This window comes from Neopsephotus bourkii, unplaced genomic scaffold (genome assembly GCF_033783945.1).
Source record: "Neopsephotus bourkii isolate Nb327-2 ecotype Australia unplaced genomic scaffold, CSIRO-AGI_Nbou_v1 NB_873, whole genome shotgun sequence".
NCBI classification, from domain to species: Eukaryota; Metazoa; Chordata; class Aves; order Psittaciformes; family Psittacidae; genus Neopsephotus; species Neopsephotus bourkii.
The window spans coordinates 3,325,504-3,343,485 of NW_026901367.1; the positions used below are offsets into that span (position 1 = coordinate 3,325,504).

Below are 17,982 nucleotides of genomic sequence, written 5' to 3' on the forward strand. Positions count from 1 at the left end.
AACTTCAGAGGTGGAAAATGGTTAAAAGGAGCAGTTTTCCTGGTGTACTGACCCGGTTTATGCTGACACTGCGTTTCTGATTCATGGAAATGGACCTGTGTTGGGTTTCCAGACAGCAGTGAGTTCCTTGCTGATGACTGCAGTATAATTGCTGGCGGAAGCCTCGTCGGTTGGCATCCCGATTCTGCTGCCGTGTTATGGAGGAGGATCTTGGGAATTCTTGGAGATGTGAACAATATAAAGTCACCTAAGATTCATGCAAAAGTGTTTGGGTATCTCTATGAGTTGTGGTACAAACTTGCAAAGGTACGTGGATGGGGCTTACACCTACTCACCTGGTTTTTCTGTTGTTTAAAACTTATTAAATATGATCTAGTGTTAGTGTCTGGAACAAAAGCATGGGATTTGGAGGATTCTCTCGTCAGGTGGGCTAATCCTGTTTGATATTCTGTAGGTATCCCCACTAGAGAATGTCCCTCTTCAATGATAACAGAATTTAGACAGTTAATTTATATGGGGTGGGGAAATAGTAGCAAAGAAAATAGAGGGATAGAACAGAATATTGGTGCAAAAGCCCATGGTATGACCTGAAAGGACAGCACTCGCCCTATAGAATAAGCTTTCCAGGTAGTTTTGGCTGAAGTAGGAGCTCTGTATAGTGCAGAATGTAGCACCTCAAAATAACTAAACCGAACTAAAATGAGAAAGTAATGTGAAATAAGGAGCCATCAGTTTTACTGGCTCTTCTCCTTTAAAACCCCCTAGATCCGGGACAACCTCGCTATAAGTGTGGACAATCAGTCTACTCCCTCTCCTCCTGTCCTCATTCCTCCTCTCAGGATATTTGCATCTTGGTTGTTCAAGGTAAGTGGTTTCTAAACTTCTCACACACTGGTGTTGTCTCCTATGCCAGTACTGAACGTGTGTGTGTTCAGTTGTGTTACTGTTACTGGCTGCAGCCACTGCTGCTAAGAGGATGAATATCCTCCAAAGGCTGTCTGGACTTGAATCTCCTGGAGCAAATACAGGGAACGGCTTTGCTTTATGCACAATCTGCTGGAGATGCAGTTTTGCATTCGCTGGCTACCTGAGAAAAAAAGCACTAATACAAGGAGTTTGCTCTTTTCAGGCAACCACCCTGCCAGGCGAGTACAAGGAAGGCAAGCTGCACGCATACAGGCTCATCTGTGCCATGATGACGAGGCGACAAGATGTTCTGCCAAACTCGGATTTCCTGGTTCACTTCTATTTTGTGATGCACCTTGGCTTGACAAGTGAAGACCAGGTACAAGCTTTCCCTGGTAAAAAGTGAATTTACCATTGTGTGCTGATGGAGATGTCTGTTTTCTGTGGTACAGTTCTTGTGCTGGGGCATTGGGGAAGCAGCACAAGAGGGACGTGGAGCTGTTGGAGCGAGGCCAGAGGAGGCCATGGAGATGCTGCGAGGGCTGGAGCAGCTCTGCTCTGGAGCCAGGCTGAGAGAGCTGGGCTGGGGCAGCCTGGAGAAGAGAAGGCTCCTGAAGGGGAGACCTGAGAGCAGCTCCAGTGCCTGCAGGAAAGCTGGAGAGGGGCTTGGGACAAGGGCCTGTAGGGACAGGGCAAGGGGAATGGCTTGAACCTGCCCGAGGGGAGACTGAGCTGAGCTCTTAGGCAGAAGCTCTTCCCTGTGAGGGTGCTGAGGCGCTGGCACAGGGTGCCCAGAGAAGCTGTGGCTGCCCCATCCCTGGCAGTGCTCAAGGCCAGGTTGGACACAGGGGCTTGGAGCAAGCTGCTCCAGTGGAAGGGGTCCCTGCCCGTGGCAGGGGTTGGAGCTGGAGGAGCTTTGAGGTCCCTTCAACCCAACCCAGGCTGGGGTTCTGTGATTTTCGTATTTGAGGATCTGAAGCAGAAAGGAAGCAATGCTTTGTGACACTTGTTGCATGAAATTGTCTGGTGTAGCCTGGTCTGTACCTCTCTAGGTTACTTAGTCATAAGTTTCTCATTGCGCCCCCAGTTAACAACTGTGTATTTGTGAGGCACTGTCACAGCCCCATCACAGCTCACCTTAGGGATGTTTGTAACTTCGGGCATAAGGTAAAATGCCAGGCATGATCTTGGGTGAAGGAAGGGCTGTGAAGAGCTTCCTGTTAACTCAGGAGTGGTGTCTGCCATCAGCACGCCCTTTGAATGCCTGTGCATTGTGTGCAAGAACCTCCTCAAAGTTACAGTTACTGTTGTCCTCCCCAGACTTTTGCCCTCCAGGACTGGTCCTTCGGGGAGGTTTAACATACCCGCTCCTCCTGACTGCTGCAAGGGGCTGGGGCAGAACTTTATCTTACCACTGTAGCCAGAACATTCTGCTGCTGAGGATAAGTGTGTCCAGGCCCCTGTGCCCTGGGCTGGCCTCATTAATAAAGCATTCAGTGGGAGATGGAGATGAGACTTCATCTGTTGAGGTGCAAGGAGATGACTGCGCCGCAGAAACGGCCGGGTGCGTGCAGCAGCTCGGAGAGTTACTCTTAGCAGAGCAGAGGATGTGCAGAAACACAGCCATGGTTCACAGCTGGAGGAGAGCGGGGGCAGCACGGGCAGAGCCGAGCTCCGGGGCCGGCAGGGGGCACCTCACAGTATCACAGCATCACAGTATCACAGTATCACAGTATCACAGCATCACAGTATGTTAGAGATTGGAAGGGACCTCAAGAGCTCATCCAGTCCAATCCCCCTGCCGGAGCAGGAGCACCTAGATAAGGTTACACAGGAACGTGTCCAGGTGGGTTTTGAATGTCTCCAAAGAAGGAGATTCCACAACCTCCCTGGGCAGCCTGGTCCAGTGTTCCGTCACCCTCACTGAGAAGAAGTTTCTTCTCAAGTTTAAGTGGAACCTCTTGTGTTCCAGTTTGTACCCATTACCCCTTGTCCTATCATTGTTTGCCACTGAGAAGAGCCTGGCTCCATCCTCGTGACACTCCCCCTTTATATATTTATATACACTAATAAGGTCACCCCTCAGTCTCCTCTTCTCCAAACTATAGAGACCCAGCTCCCTCAGTCTCTCCTCATAAGGGAGATGCTCCACTCCCTTCATCATCTCAGTTGCCCTGCGCTGGACTCTCTCCAGCAGGTCCCTGTCCTTCTTAAACTGAGGGGCCCAGAACTCGAAACCCTGCGGTGCTCACTGCTCTGCCGAGGGCTTGCAGGGAGAGCCCCGCGGGCTCCCTTGTGTCTGAGTTGCAGAGGGGAGCAGTCCCTTGTGAGGGAGCCCCCGCTCCCCTCCTGCCAAGTGAGAGCATGTGGGAAATCCGCCTGTTGAAGAGGTCATGGAGGGGGGAAAAAGGAAGAGAAAGGAGATGGTTTTCTTGTGGAAAACCGAGTCCTGGCCGGTGTGGAAACAGAAAACCTCCCCCTTCTGCACTGCCAGGGTGTACCCTGGGGGTGGTGAAGAGCTTCTTGCTCTTTGTTCCCCTAATGCCATTAGGATTTCAGTTTAACACTGCCTGGGGAACACAGGAACGTCATTCCTCTACACCCCCCCTGCGTGCTAACACCCACTGTGATCAGACCCCCTCAGTGTTAAGAACCACTCAGCATTCCATCCTCTCACATAAAGCACCCAACTCACCAAACGTTAGAGCCTGAGGGAGGCTGAACTGAAGTAAAATACTAACTTTTACATTTGAAAACACAAAGACCCTGAATCAGTAGAGCAGCGACTGCCAGCGCAGGCCATAGGGATGGGCAGTATCATTGCCTGTAAGACTTCAGTTGCTTTCATCTGCAGCTTTCCATGCGGTGGCCAGGTTCAGAAGCGTCAGCAGCTCCTTTCTTCTAAGCTGGAGGGTGCTCTGCTTTTTCCAAATCTGATGGCTTCCAACTCCTGCATGGAAACCGGGGCACTTCTGAAATGTGAGCAGGTTGTTGTTGAGATGCTCCTTACCCTGTCCATTGCGCCTTGGTGTCAGTAGCAGTCCCACAGGCTTTAAGCTCTTGCTCCTTTTCGCGCTGGATTTCAGTCCCTGTGCAGAGCCCCAGTCCCGAAGTGAAAGAGGATGGAGAGGTGGACACTGTGCAGTGAAGGCAGACCCCGCGCTGCCCATCCTTCCAGGCGGTCCCAGCTATTTTCCACACTGATGCTACTCTTTTGTTCCTTCCTCGTCTCACTCTGTTTTGCTGCTTTCGCCTCTTGGTGGCACACTTGACCACAGGTTTTCTCTTGTGTTGCTGTCCTTCCTATTTTGCTCTCCTTAGCTATGGAATCGGTTGAGGTATTCGTTCATGGTGCTTGGGAGCTCGGATTCTCATGCAACAATCCGTGTGCCTGTTTCTGTATTTCCTGTATCACAGAATCCGAGACTGGTTTGTGTTGGAAGGGACCTTAAAGCTCATCCAGTCCCAATCCCTACCATGGACAGGGACACTTTCCACTAGAGCAGCTTGCTCCAAGCCCATGTCCAACCCGATCTTGAGCACTGCCAGGGATGGGGCATGATTCGCCTCAAGGTGCGGGGTGGGTGGTGAGCCTGGTCCGGTAATTTGGATGCTGAGGGCACTGCCTGCTGCAAGGACAGGCTCTGTGAGTTTTGTACTTTGTGGGGTTTGGTACGTGCTGTTCCCCGATAAACCTCTTTAAGAGAGGGGGTGATGTCCTGGGCACAGGGGTCGCTGGGACACAGATCCTGTTCTTTGTAGCACTGCAGAATTGGAGGGTTCCAGGCATTGCCCACCAGAGTAAGCTGTGGTGCAGATTCTTTTAGCACACGTGTTTATGTGTTCTAAGCAGAAGCATGAATTCCTCACTCTTAAGGTCCACAAACAGGAGAACTGGGGGGATGTTCTCATGGAGCAGTGTTCCTTCGGTGTGTATCACTAGTGCAACTTTAGAGTTACTGGGGAAAGCAGGAGGAATGTGGACAAACCCCAGGAGAACGCATTGGCTGTGTTAGCTTTGAGTCACCACATAAATTACAGCCAGAAACCCCTTTGACCTGAATGTGATTATCAGTTAGTTTAGTCTATTAGCTATAGTTCATAGTTGGTTATTTTATTTAGTTAGCATCACAAGTGTTGCTTTCCCCAGTATATTCCTGTTTCCACTCCTCCCTTAAGGGGACAAGATTCCTGCTGTGTTCTGCAGCTCTTTGTGCTGACAGGAAACCAAACCAGTCCATTTGGAACACAGCTATGAATTATCCAGTAGCATCCCAGCGAGTGGGGCTGCCTTGGGGTCTGGAAAAGAGCAGTGTGAGGAGTGCTGTGAGGAGTGCTGTAAGGAGTGCTGTAAGGAGTGCTGTGAGGAGTGCTGTAAGGAGTGCTGTGAGGTGTTCTGTGAGGAGTGCTCTGAGGTGTGTTTTCCATGGGGCTCCCCGGCCCTCGGGGCAGGATGCAGCAATTAGGACGCGGGGGTAATGAGCTGCGCCTGTTTGTGTGTGCGACACCCGGCCAACAGCTGTCTCTGAGGGCAGGTGAACAACTCTGCACCGCGGTTGCATCACCTCCTCAGGTGGGAGAAGGGGCTGAGCCCAGGCTGGTGCTGTCACTGCTCCCGGCTCAGCGAGGGGCCTCGGGTCAGGGGCCAGTGACCATCTGGGGTGATGGGTCTCCTCCTCCTCCGCTCCCAGCAGCGAGCCGGCTTTCTCCTGCAGCTCCTTAGCAGTGAAGTTCACTCCGTAATGCCTTTACCCTCCCTCCCTCCCTGCCATCCTACAGGAGAGCGAGTGTGGATGCTCACTGCCCTGCTGTGGGGCAGTGGAGGGAGGTCACCTCCCGTTGTCCTGGTCCCTGGTCTGGGTTATGGAGAATCATGGAATGCTTTGGGGTGTCAGTTTTAGGCTATGTCCCAGGGCAGCCTGGTGTGGTTTGGGTAGATACAGCTGCCTTCTGCTTCTTGGTGATCCCTCCCCTCCATGCCCGTGATTGCACCCACACGTCTTTCAATTTGGACTAAAAAGGGTGCTTTTTAAATTAAACCACATCAGGTGCACACAGCCAGGAGAGAGAAGGCGTTTTGTTGCCCTGGCTCTGCTGGGTGCTTACTGCAAGCACTGGTTTTAGCTTTGTGAAGTCCATAAGCATCTCCTTGCTTCATAGCTTCCTTCCTTTTGCGGAAGAACCAAAGTACCAGAACGGAATCCCAAAATACTACTGACACTACTGACCCCCTTCAGAAAAGCAGCTCTTGAGATAGTTCTGATGCTTTTGGTACTTAAATAATTCAAATCAGTGGTGGGTTTCTGTGACGCAGTCTTGCCTCCCCATTTCCACTCCCAGTTTGAGCAGAGACTGCAGCACAAGTCAGGTGCTTGCCTTGGAGGCAGGTTGTCGGTGTCAGCCCCACAGCTGTCTGGTGTCACTTTAGCAGCTCTCCCCCTGCTACCAGGGCTGTGGCATCAGTGAAGATGCTCTGTGTAACCCCTCAGCAGCGCGTGCCACTGAGGCTGTGCTCTGTAGTAGTGAGTATTAACACGTAAGTTTAATAAATGTACGGTTCCAGTGGCTCACCTCTGGAATAGAACGCTTATAGCAGATAGTAATGACCATAATAAAAAGCCAGACATCAGAAATTCCCTGTGGAAAGACAGCTAGCAGCGAAGGAGGGAGGCTCTGCTGGTGGCGTCTTTTAGTGGAGTGATGTTAAGGGCAGAGCAAACTTTAAATATGGAAGAAAAACCCCACAAAACCCCGACCCATGGAGCTGACAGATGTCCTGGTGATTAGATTTCAGGCCGAGCAGGATGCAGCCAGCTGCAGGCAGAGGAGTTAACAGCTATGCTTCTAGCTCCGTGCCTTTTGGTGGCAGAAGGGTGACTTAGCTGAAATACTCTGCCAGTAAAGATGGTGATGTACTGATGTAGGTTGTGCTTGTCTGCAAGCCTTGTCATCTGTTTCAAATATGCTGTCCCTAATGACAGCAGGGAAGCTACACCAGTTATGGGGTAAGCTTGTGAGGAAAACTGACTGCAGCTCTTTCATCAGAGATGGCTGATTTAAAACCTGAAGCAGTTCTCAGTAGAATTGCTATGACAGAAGCCATGTTATCTACCTGTTGTCTGCCTGTTTGTATGACATTGATCTGGAGCTCAACAGAAAACACTTGTGAGCTGCTGTATGTTTCTTTGAAGTCCTTATTCAACACAAGGGGCTGTGGACAACTTCTACACTGCTCAGCCACTGCAGCCGCTCACTGGGACCTGCACTAGCCATGTTTTGGGATGTGCAAAACAACCCCTTCTCCTGTGCATGTGGTCCTCCGTCCTCAGAGCTGATGCAGCAGGTAGGTAGGAAGTGCCTCCCTGGCTCCCTGTGATCCAGAGCTTGGAAGTGTCCTGCTGCTGGCATCTGGGAGGAGTCCCTGTGGTGACACAAAGTCAGCTGGACCCCTGAAGCAGTGCCATGGACCAGTAACTGAGGTGTTGGTACCATCGCTCCGCAGCAAATGGGTATTTCAATTCTTCCCTCTCAGTGTGTGTGAACTTAGAACAGTTCTCCCAGTCTGGAGCACGTGCCTAGCCCTCTGAGGCTGTGAACACATCCAATGTACTTAAAAGGAGCAGAAGCTTTAAAAGCTCTTTAAACTCCTTTCCTATGTTTGCGTGATCTCTGGTGAGGGCGTCTGAGCAGCTCTGTCAGCACAGGGCTTTGACTGCTCTCTTATTAATGCAGCCGTAAAAGAGGGAGCTGATGTAGTTGAGAGGGGAAGGAGCAGTTAGCAGCAGGTGATTTACACAGTAATCTGTCATCTTCAGCACTTGTGAGTAACCCTACCCGTGCTTTACAGACGTGTTGTTCTTCTGCTTTGTAATATCTCTCCCTGTTGCATTCCAGTCACAAGGCACGTCAGCAAACACAGCTCCTGTGGAGGTTAAATGACAGGTTGAGATGGATGTGCCTGACAGGCTGATCCCGAGGGTGGCAGAATGCTTCATACCTTGTTAGTGCCACTTAGTCTTTGCCAAGGTAACTCTCCCCTGAAGGTGATGGTAGGGAGGCAGAGCTGGCGTGGGGGTCAATGGCAGCGAGTGCTCCCCTGCAGTGGGGATGAGGAGGAAGGGCAGTGGTGGCTGCTGGGTTACACATGGAGCGTGCAGGAGCCTGGCGGCCCTGCGGGACAGGTGTTTGGTACCCGACCACTCAGTGCCCCCGTCCATTGGGTTTTCACTTCCTCAGTGGACGTTTGCACCTGTATCAGTTGGATTTCCAGCCCTACCTATGCAGAAACACCGTGCCGCTCACAGGGTTAATGCGTTCGAGAAGGACATGCGTGTGGTTGCCCCCTTCTCTCGCCTCCTCCCCGTTTTTAACGCTACAGAGCATCATTTTGAATTGAAATGGTCCATAATGGTCCTTTTTTTCACTTGTCTTCAACAACGTGAACGCTAAATTATAGCTGTGCAATTATGTAAACAATGGGAATGCTTCCAGAATGAATACTTCCTTTTAAATTTTCATTTTGTGTAATTGCTGAAAGGTTCGGGGCCATAATAAACCAAAATTATTTTACACGTTTATCATTCTAAAGGTCAATTATGAAAGAAGTAAAGAAACAACACGGCACAGAATGAGTAAACCCATTTCTATTGCCATCACCATATGCTTTTCTTATTGCTTGTGTTTTCCCAGTTACTGTGTACATAGCATTCAATTAAAGTGATTCATTTACCAGGCTGCGAGCTGCCGAGCAGGGTCTGCATGTACCGGGCAGCGCTTCGGAGGGGAGGAAACAACGGCCTCTGTTTGAATTACCTGATTTTTGTGCTGTCACTGATAGGACATATGCTCTCCCTTGGACTCTTTCTCATGATGAGCTCACAGTGCTCCTGGACTGCTGCGTGAAGCCACGCTCGGCTGTGAGCAGGAAACGGGCCTGGTGGGGAGCGGGAGGAACCGGCGCAGCTTCACCTGGAAGCAGCATCCCAGCAGGAGCTTCTGCCCTGTCCGTGCTGCAGGACCCCAGTGTTACCTCAGACACACCCTGCCTTGTGTTAGTTCAAATGAAGTCACTCAGGCTAGCGTGGATCTGCACCGGAATGCCCGGGGTGGCAGTGGGAAGTGATGGGAACCAGGCTGGATGCGGTTTTGGCTGGGCTGTTACACACTTGTACACTGTCAGCTTCCAACAGCTGGGTGTGTTGTAGCTCACAGCGCACAGCCTGGGCTGGGAACCCATCACTTTGAAGCTACAGGACAAAACAGAGGAAGTGAGGCTTGTTTCCTTAGCTTTTCCAAAGGAATTTCCAGAAGTTTCTCACTATGGAAACCCATGTACTTCTTTAGGGGTAGCACATCTCACAAACAGCGACTACATCTGTGCGGCCTCATCCTCACAGCTTCTTGCCGTGTGTTGTCACAGGGTTTGTTAAAGCTGTGTTTGCTGTGCACCCCCAGGTATGAGTGTATGGAAGCAGCAGTGTTGCTGCTGCTCTTCCATCCTGTTCCTGGGCAGTGACCCTCGGTGGGAGCCCACGAAGCCGGTGCCCATGCCGGTGGTGGTGAGCAGATGGGGCTGAGCAAGGACAGGCGCGACGGCCGTTGTTTGTGCCTCCGAGGCTCGGTTCCCTCCCAGGCCGGGTTAGCCCAGGCCCTTTCACTGTGGCCTGTGTCAACAGCAGCCTCGCAGAGCCCATGCACATCCCCTACCTGGCTGCAGGTGCTGCGGGGAGCCGGCATCAATCAGAGCCTGCGTTAGAAAGGTGGGTCCTTTGTTCTCCCAGGGCGGGTTTATCACCCGCTTTACGAGCGGCTGCATCCATCTGCTCCCTCTTTGCATGTTTGCCTTGACTGATACTGACTTTAAAATGTATCAAAGGAAGTGATTAAAGGCAGTTTAAACATTAACTCGAGTGGCATTTAGCTGATTCAGGAAAGTGAAAGCATTATCTGCTACTATGTGAAAAACCAGTGTTCTTCACTGAAAATACACACCAGTTGTTTCATGGGGTGTCACTGCTGTGGGTGCACAGCAGGGCACTGACCAGGTTCTGCCCAGGTGCTCAGAAGGGGATTCAGAAAGTACTGCTGGTGTAAAAGCTCCTCTTCATGGAGAGCAAAGGGAGCTTGGCCTCTTTAGGTTCTGATGTACGGGCATGCTCTGGGACTGAAGTTAAGTTCAAGCCTTCCTTAGCGCATCCTAACACCAGAAGAGGTGGACACTGGAAATGGTTTTCCATTGCAGCTTTTCTTTGACATTTTATTGAGACAAAAACTGATTTTCTACATAATGTAGAAATTGCTTTTCCCAGTTCTTCAGCAAATGCAGTGTTCCGGGTAAGGATTATAGAGATTTTGTGCCTGAGTTTAAACCTGCTGAAACCCTGTAGGAAAGAACTGTTGACTAGGGGAGCTTTGCTGTGATGTGGAGAGGCTGTGGAGCATTGAGGTGTGGAAGGATTCAGGTTGGAATGCGTTCTGTGTCACAGGTAGCGGGAGAGCAGCGCTGGGGTTGGTGCTCTGCTCTCAGCCTGTGGGGCTGTCTGTAAAACCCAGGAGAGCCCCTTTGCTGCTTCAGGCGGTGGCAGCGGCTCCTCTCCGCAGGCCTGCCCTGGGTTTGCTGTCTCGGGTGTTCTGCAGAGTGCCGGGGGTGAGCTGGTCGCTGCGGGTCTCTGGGGCACCGTGCTGGCTGCCATCCCTCGCTGCTTCCACACCAGGGTATTTCCCAGCGGATCGGAGGAGCAGGAGGGTACCGGGATGCTGGAGCAGCCTGGCAGTGCTTGGCGCCTGCTTTGCTTCCTCTGGGCAAAGCCACGGCCCATGGGGGCACCGCGGGAGTTCATGGCCACAGAGGTTTGGGTAATGGGGTTTTAGGGAATAACTCACTGGGAATGATGCAATACTTCATCTGAAATGGATTCATGGCTTTGGATTCAAGTCTTATGCTTAAGCACAGAGAGACACGAGGGTTTGTTTGGGTTTCTTCCAACAGGAATTTAAGATTACAACTATTATAAAAGTACAAAATGCACTTTTCTCACCAAGCTCATCAGCAGGAAGCAGTGGCTGGTACCTGATGGTTGGTTTCTACATAGAGCTGTGGGGCTGTGAATTATCTGTCACCATGGTTAGCATGGAACTGGTGAATTGCAAAGATGAATCACAGAATCCACCAGGTTGGAAAAGCCCTTCAAGCTCACCCAGTCCAACCCTTACCCCAGCACTGCCAAGGCCACCCCTAGCCCATGGCACTGAGGCCTCGTCTCCATGGGGTGTGAACACTTGCAGGGCCGGTGCCTGCAGCCCTGCCCTGGGCAGCCTGTTCCAATGCCTGAGCACCCTCTGGGGCAGGAATTGTTCCTCAGCTCCATCTAAACCTGCCCTGGTGCAGCTTGAGGCCGGTTCCTCTTGTCCCATCCCTTGTTCCTTGGGAGCAGAGCCCAGCCCCTCCTGGCTCCATCCTCCTGTCAGGCAGTTGGAGGCAGCCATCAGGTCCCCCCTGAGCCTTCTCTTCTCCATCTGAACCCCCAGGTCCCTCAGCCCTTCCCCATCACCCCTGTGCTCCAGGCCCTGCACCAGCTCCATTGCTCTTCTCTGGCCCCACTCCAGCCCCTCAATGTCTCTCTTGAGTGAGGGGCCCAGAGCTGAGCACAGGATTTGGGGTGCAGCCGCCCCTCTCCCTTTTGGTTTTGGCCCTTCGTTGTTGTTGTGTTTCCCTTGTTCTGAAGCAGCCCCTTCTCTTCCAGGATATCCTGAACACGGTCATCAGGCACTGCCCGCCGTGGTTTTTCTTCCTGGGCTTGCCTGGCTTTACCATGCTCATCGGGGACTTCATCACGGCGGCGGCGCGGGTGCTGAGTGCGGACACGCTGGAGGTGAGGGGCCGCCCGCTGGTGCTGATGGGGCCGGTGTGCATGGGCTCACCAGTGCCGTGTGGAGCGGTGCTGGGGCAGCGGGGCATGGGGTCCTGCATGCGCTGCACGCTCCTGCTGCAGAGGTGTTCCATCAGGCACGGGGTGAGGAGCGGTCCCGCTGGGCTGCAGCGCGCCTCTGCGCTAGAGGCAGGGCTCGCACCTCAGAGCCTCATTAGCTCCTCACAGGGAGCCCATAGGGACTCCTGTGGCAGTACAGGATCTCTGCTAAGCATCAGCACTAACACAGCCATGACGCTGCCCAAGGAGAGTGGGGAAGGAGAAGTGAAAGAGCGGATCAGGTGGGATGGCACAGATGGGGAAGCTCTGGCAGAGCAGGGAAGCTTTGTCTATGGAACACCAGCCAGGGGGGACCTGCCTGTCCGTTTGGGACAAGTGCCTTTGCTCTGCTCTTGACCTCGGTGCAGCTGCATGGGGACAGGGCCCTCTCCTGCCCCTGCAGAACTGAGCCTGGCTGTGCCCTCTCCATCATCCTATCATCAAACAGGCGTCTCATCAAAACCCTGGTCAGCGAGCCAGAGCTCGGGGTGCCAGGAAGAAATGAATAGCCAGCTTTCCATGGGGGAAAAGCCCAAACCACCACCACCTTCCATTTCTCCTGCAAGCATGAAACTTAGCATGCATTGCATTTTCAACAGGACACAAGATGAGATCGCAGCAGTTAATGCATTTATAGCTCCTGCCATGTTGCTTTTGATGGTGCTGTTGAAGCAGGAATCTCTCTATGCACTTCTATCACGTATAAAGTCAGGTTGAGTGCATTGTGCTGTCCCTTGTGCCCCACGATCAGCTAATAGTAGTGCTGGATTAATGCTAAAACTCTCACTCAGCTCTTCTTTAGGTTGTTCTGTGGGTTTTGTTGATGCTGAATCGTGGATGGCTGGGTTGTGTAATGACAGAGGAGGTATCAAAACTGTAGAATGTGCTTAGAAGTGGGGCCAGGTCCCTGCTGGAGGCAAAGCTCAGGCTCAAAGAAAGAGCAGAGCAGCCCAGCAGCTGACACGGGCAGGTCAGTGCTTGTTAGTCACTGCTGTAGTGCAGCCCTTGCTGCACTTGTAAAGGAGAAGCCACAGGGATGTGTTCCTCAGGGCACTGCTATGGGGGAGCACAGTGTGCTTGGTGTCCATGGTGACACACACGGCCTCCGAGCCGATGCCGTTTTCGGGCTTCTGGGTGTGCTCAGTGGGTGTCTGTGTTCGCTCCCGGGCAGGCGCCCCGCTCGGAGGCTCACACCATCCTTGGGTCCCTGGTTTGCTTCCCAAACACCTACCAAGCACTCCCACTGCTGCGGCCCGCTGCCGAGGCGGGCGAGATCATCGCAGGAACCGCGGATGTGAAGGTAAAGCCCAGCCCCACCAGGAGACCCCCATGGACCTTGTGCTCTCCCTGCTCCATCGCTGCGTGCCTGCTGAGGGCTGTGCTCAGACCCCCACAGCTGCACACACTGCGTTGTGCATTGCTGTGCTTAACAGGAACCCTAACACTGACAAAGCCGAGATGCTGCAATTGCAGTTGATTTCCAAGGAGAGTGAACTGGTTCCGATCAAATGCGACGTTTGTCAGGCAGATGCTGTCAGGTCAATTCATTAAATGATGGTGGTGGGGTTATTTAAAGTGTCCATTCATGGTACCTGTGTACATCAGTCCTGTAAGAGATGGGGGGGTGCAGAAGGGGAGGTGGTTTTGGTATTACACTAAATGTTAAGCAAATTCCACTACTAGAACCATCATCTCGTGTGAATGGTTTTTCCTTGAGCAGTGATTTCAGTGGACACCTGGAGGTAGGAACTGCCTTGAGGGATGGAGAACTCTGTCATTTCCTGACCTTCCCAGCAAGTCTTGTAGGGGAAAAGTGACACGTGCCCACCCCAGAGACCCACCAAAGGGCTGCTTTGGCAACATAAAGCGACTTTATTTAAAGTACATGTATCAAAAAGATGCTTATTCAAATTTATTTTGTTATTTTAGTGTTACCTCATAAATATCTTATTGAAGAATGCTACAGAGGAGCCAAGTGAAGCTGCAAGGTAAACTACTGAGTTAACCAAAGGGGAAAGTCTTTCTCACTACTTGTTTCTGGGGCTTGTACAGCTGAGTTGTTTCTACTGCCTTGTGGTTTGATCCTGCTTAGTTTGGTTCTTTAGGCCTAGAAGGTGAGGTTCATTCTGTGCCGTGAAGGTGCTGAGCTGTGGTGTGAGAGGGAAAGCAGAGACCCTGTCTTTGTCATGTCTGTCACTCTGCTGAAGCCTCTTTGCCTTTCCCAAAGGTGCATAGCCATCTGTGGCCTCGGAGTGTGGATATGTGAAGAGCTGACGCAGTGCACAAACCACCCCCAAGTGAAGGAAGCAATCAATGTCATAGGTGTGACACTGAAGGTACTGCTGGGACAGCCTCTAGTCGATAGCACCGTAGCATCGTGTGAAAGCGTAGCTTCACTTGATCAGTAGTTGCTGGTTATGTGGAGCCCGGCCTGCTGGTTTGTTGTTCCATTGCTTGAAGCCCCAACAGGATGCTGCTGAGCAAACCACAGCCTGGGGCTTTCTGCAGGCGGTAGTGGGGTGGCATTAACTGTCCCCAGGAAGCTATCTCCCAGGTCTGAACCTCTGCCTGTCATTAGCAGCTCCTTATCTTCAGGGAGCATGGTTCTGAGTCTGTGCCTGGTTCTTCAGTGGGGCCCTTGGCAGTGGCACAGAACCCAGCCTGGTTTGGGTGGGAGGGACCTTAAAGCTCCTCCAGCTCCAACCCCTGCCACGGGCAGGGACCCCTTCCACTGGAGCAGCTTGCTCCAAGCCCCTGTGTCCAACCTGGCCTTGAGCACTGCCAGGGATGGGGCAGCCACAGCTTCTCTGGGCACCCTGTGCCAGCGCCTCAGCACCCTCACAGGGAAGAGCTTCTGCCTAAGAGCTCAGCTCAGTCTCCCCTCGGGCAGGTTCAAGCCATTCCCCTTGGCCTGTCCCTACAGGCCCTTGTCCCAAGCCCCTCTCCAGGTTTCCTGCAGCCCCTTTAGGCACTGGAGCTGCTCTCAGGTCTCCCCTTCAGGAGCCTTCTCTTCTCCAGGCTGCCCCAGCCCTCGCAGCATCTCCATGGCCTCCTCTGGACTCGTTCCAGCAGCTCCAGGTCCTCTTGTGTCCTATAGAACAGTGGAAGACACTTGCAGAACCAGCCTATGATTCTGTACCCAAAGCCCCTTCCCACCACAGGCCAAGTTAAGATCACACAGATAAGGTCACACCTGCCTTATCCTGGTGTGGGCAATGCACTGTTGCAACATCACCAGTTTTTTATGGTTTGTATGCATGCACAATGATTTAAAACACAGGAAAATGGAAGGAAATATACCTGGATATTTTACGTGGATATTTATATTCCAATCTCCTCTTCTCTTCCAGTTCTCTAATAAACTGGTAGCTCAGGTAGCCTGTGACGTTCTTCAGCTGCTGGTTTCTTACTGGCAAAAGCTTCAGAAGTACGAGCCCTCCCTGTCCAGGAAGATCACTGAGGTGAGGCAGGTTCTCTCAAGTGTTTGTGTGGAAATCACGGGCAAAGTTGTCTTTATTGCCTCGTTCCCTGCTTGAGCCGCTCTGACTGTGGCTTTGTGTTAGCTTTGTCTTTCTACAGTTCTTGGTCCTGGGACCAGTGTGCTTCTCTTATCTGTAGTGATTCATTGCCAAAAGGCTCAGGAAAACTGTGTAGTCTCCCTTGGACATTGATCTATAAGGGCAGAGAGATGCTCCTGAGAGAATTTAACCTCTCTCAAACCCTGTTCCTATGAGGTTCATGCTCTGCCTTTATACTGAAGGAAGTGAGATGTCTTTGTGAAATTCTGTTCCCATGTAGATCCTCGTGGCCACTATTGCCTTTCTCTTGCCGAGTGCTGAGTACTCCTCAGTGGAAGCAGATAAAAAGGTACGGTGCTGGAAAGAGCAGCCTCTGTCCCTTGTGTGTGCTGCTGGAGATGGTTATTGAGTGAAATTGCTTTAAGTTTGGGTGAATTTAATAGAATATACCTAAATGCTGTGTTACATGGTTTTATTCAGTTCATAGTTTCATTGCTGCTCTGCCTCTTGGACTGGTGTATGGCACTGCCCATGAAAGTGCTGCTGGAGCCAGTGTCTGCTGGTGCTCTTGAAGATCAACAAGCATCCAAAGCTCCTTTGCTGGACTACATTTACAGAGTGAGTCTGAGGAATGAATGGGATTCTCTCACAGATCCTGCTGGGCACAGAAGCAGTTTTAACGAAGTCCTGGATTCTCACAGTGAGCAGAAGTTGTCCAAGTGAGAAGCGATGTGATGGGGAGGTCAGGGCTAGGACAGACAGAGGCTGGTGAGGAGAGAAAGGCACAATGCTTGAAACAGTGAGCCAGGGAAAATCGTCTTTGCAGAAGTATTTCAGTGATTGACGTGGGCTGTTTGAACACAAGGTGAGTCCTGCAGAGAGCAGTTCAGTGCAGAAGCAGTGCTGATGAAGAGTGCTCTTTTCGAACATGAGCATCCCTTGTAGCATGTCCTGGCTTTCACCATGTAAAGCTGACAGTGGACGTGTGTAAGGGGGTGCTGCAGTGTCCCTGTCATTGCCCCTCAGCCCATGCCTGTGTGCTGCAGGTTCTGCACTGCTGTGTGAATGGCTCCAGCACCTACACCCAGCAGAGCCACTACGTGCTCAGCCTGGCAGACCTCTCCTCCAGTGACTACGACCCCTTCCTGCCGCTGGGCAACGTGAGGAGCTCAGAGCCAGCCCAGTGCCACTCCTCCACAGACCTGGGCAACCTGCTCACTGTCGCCGAGGGTAAGAGCTCAGTGTGGTGAGGACCAGGGCATCAGCCCTCAGCAGCTGGGGAATGGAGCTCCCCAGGGGACAGCTCTTCTGGGAAACGTGCTCTTTCCTTTGGGTTCGTGCCTGTACTTCTAGTTTTAACAGAAATGGTGAAAACATTAAAATATAATTTTAATGCCACAGAGATGCTGCGAGGCAAGGGGAATGGCTTGAACCTGACAGAACAGGGGGGACTGAGCTGAGCTCTTAGGCAGAAGCTCTTCCCTGTGAGGGTGCTGAGGCGCTGGCACAGGGTGCCCACAGAAGCTGTGGCTGCCCCATCCCTGACAGTGTTCAAGGTCAGGGGCTTGGAGCAAGCTGCTCCATGGCAGGGGTTGGAGCTGGAGGAGCTTTAAGGTCCCTTCAACCCAAACCATCATGTGATTCCATGACTCTCTAACAACTAAGGCAAGCTTCTCCAATAGGAACAGAAAGGTGCTGATGCTCTGTTTGAGTTGCTCCTGCTGCTCCCAGCCATCTGTGATGTTTTCACTGTTCTAGAGAAAAGGAGGAGGAATCTAGAGCTGATCCCTCTGACGGCGCGGATGGTCATGACTCACCTGGTGAACCACCTGAGCCACTACCCGCTCAGCGGAGGCCCTGCCATCCTGCACAGCCTCCTCAGCGAGAACCACGACAACTCCTACGTGGAGTCCTCCGAGCTCTCCTCGGAAGTCTTCCGGAGCCCCAACCTGCAGCTCTTTGTGTTCAATGACAGTACTCTTATCTCCTACCTCCAAATCCCCACCGAGAAGACGGACACCGAGCCAGCCGCAGCGCCCTCGGACGTCAGGGTGATTGTCAGAGATATCTCAGGGAAGTACTCTTGGGATGGCAGGATACTGTACGGGCCTCTGGAGGGCTGCCTCCCGCAGCAGAGCCCAGCGAGCGCGCTGGTCGTCTCCAGCAACCCCCAGCACCACTTCGTTTCCCAGAAGGACCTTTCTCAGGGGGAAGAGGGAGAAGATGCTCTGGACCAGCTGCTGGAGAGGATTGGTACCACCAGTCCCGAGTGCCTCCTGCATCCCCAGCGGAAGCTGAACGAGCCGGCGCCGCCACCCTTGGGCATGAGCTGCGAGCAGGAGCGCGCGCTCACGGAGGTGCTGATGAGGCAGAGTGCCCAGGAAGAGCAGTACATCCTCCAGTGCAGCTCGGACCTCAGCAGGAGGCTGGCCCCCCAAGAGGAACCGCGTCCTGTTGAGCCACAGGCTTCCTTCTATTTCTGTCGGCTCTTGCTAAATGACTTGGGAATGAACTCCTGGGACAGAAGGTAGGAAGAGAGGATGCAGAGCATGTTTGTGGTCCTCTTCTCACTTCTACCCCCAAACCTGTGC

The 17,982-nt window shown here is 52.4% G+C and overlaps 1 protein-coding gene across 5 annotated transcripts in view; it reads left to right on the forward strand.

Annotated features, from left to right (window-relative positions):
- The window catches only part of RALGAPA2 (Ral GTPase activating protein catalytic subunit alpha 2), a 113,460-nt gene that overhangs the window by 43,643 nt on the left and 51,835 nt on the right, over positions 1 to 17,982 (forward strand). For all 5 annotated transcript variants that reach the window (XM_061356921.1, XM_061356922.1, XM_061356920.1 and 2 more), the window contains 12 exons: positions 113 to 306; positions 766 to 864; positions 1,130 to 1,285; positions 11,649 to 11,777; positions 13,045 to 13,173; positions 13,803 to 13,861; positions 14,101 to 14,209; positions 15,224 to 15,334; positions 15,672 to 15,740; positions 15,872 to 16,009; positions 16,438 to 16,621; positions 17,150 to 17,918. In XM_061356921.1, coding sequence (XP_061212905.1) covers positions 113 to 306; positions 766 to 864; positions 1,130 to 1,285; positions 11,649 to 11,777; positions 13,045 to 13,173; positions 13,803 to 13,861; positions 14,101 to 14,209; positions 15,224 to 15,334; positions 15,672 to 15,740; positions 15,872 to 16,009; positions 16,438 to 16,621; positions 17,150 to 17,918 — 2,146 coding nt within the window. The remainder of the gene's footprint in view (positions 1 to 112; positions 307 to 765; positions 865 to 1,129; positions 1,286 to 11,648; positions 11,778 to 13,044; positions 13,174 to 13,802; positions 13,862 to 14,100; positions 14,210 to 15,223; positions 15,335 to 15,671; positions 15,741 to 15,871; positions 16,010 to 16,437; positions 16,622 to 17,149; positions 17,919 to 17,982) is intronic.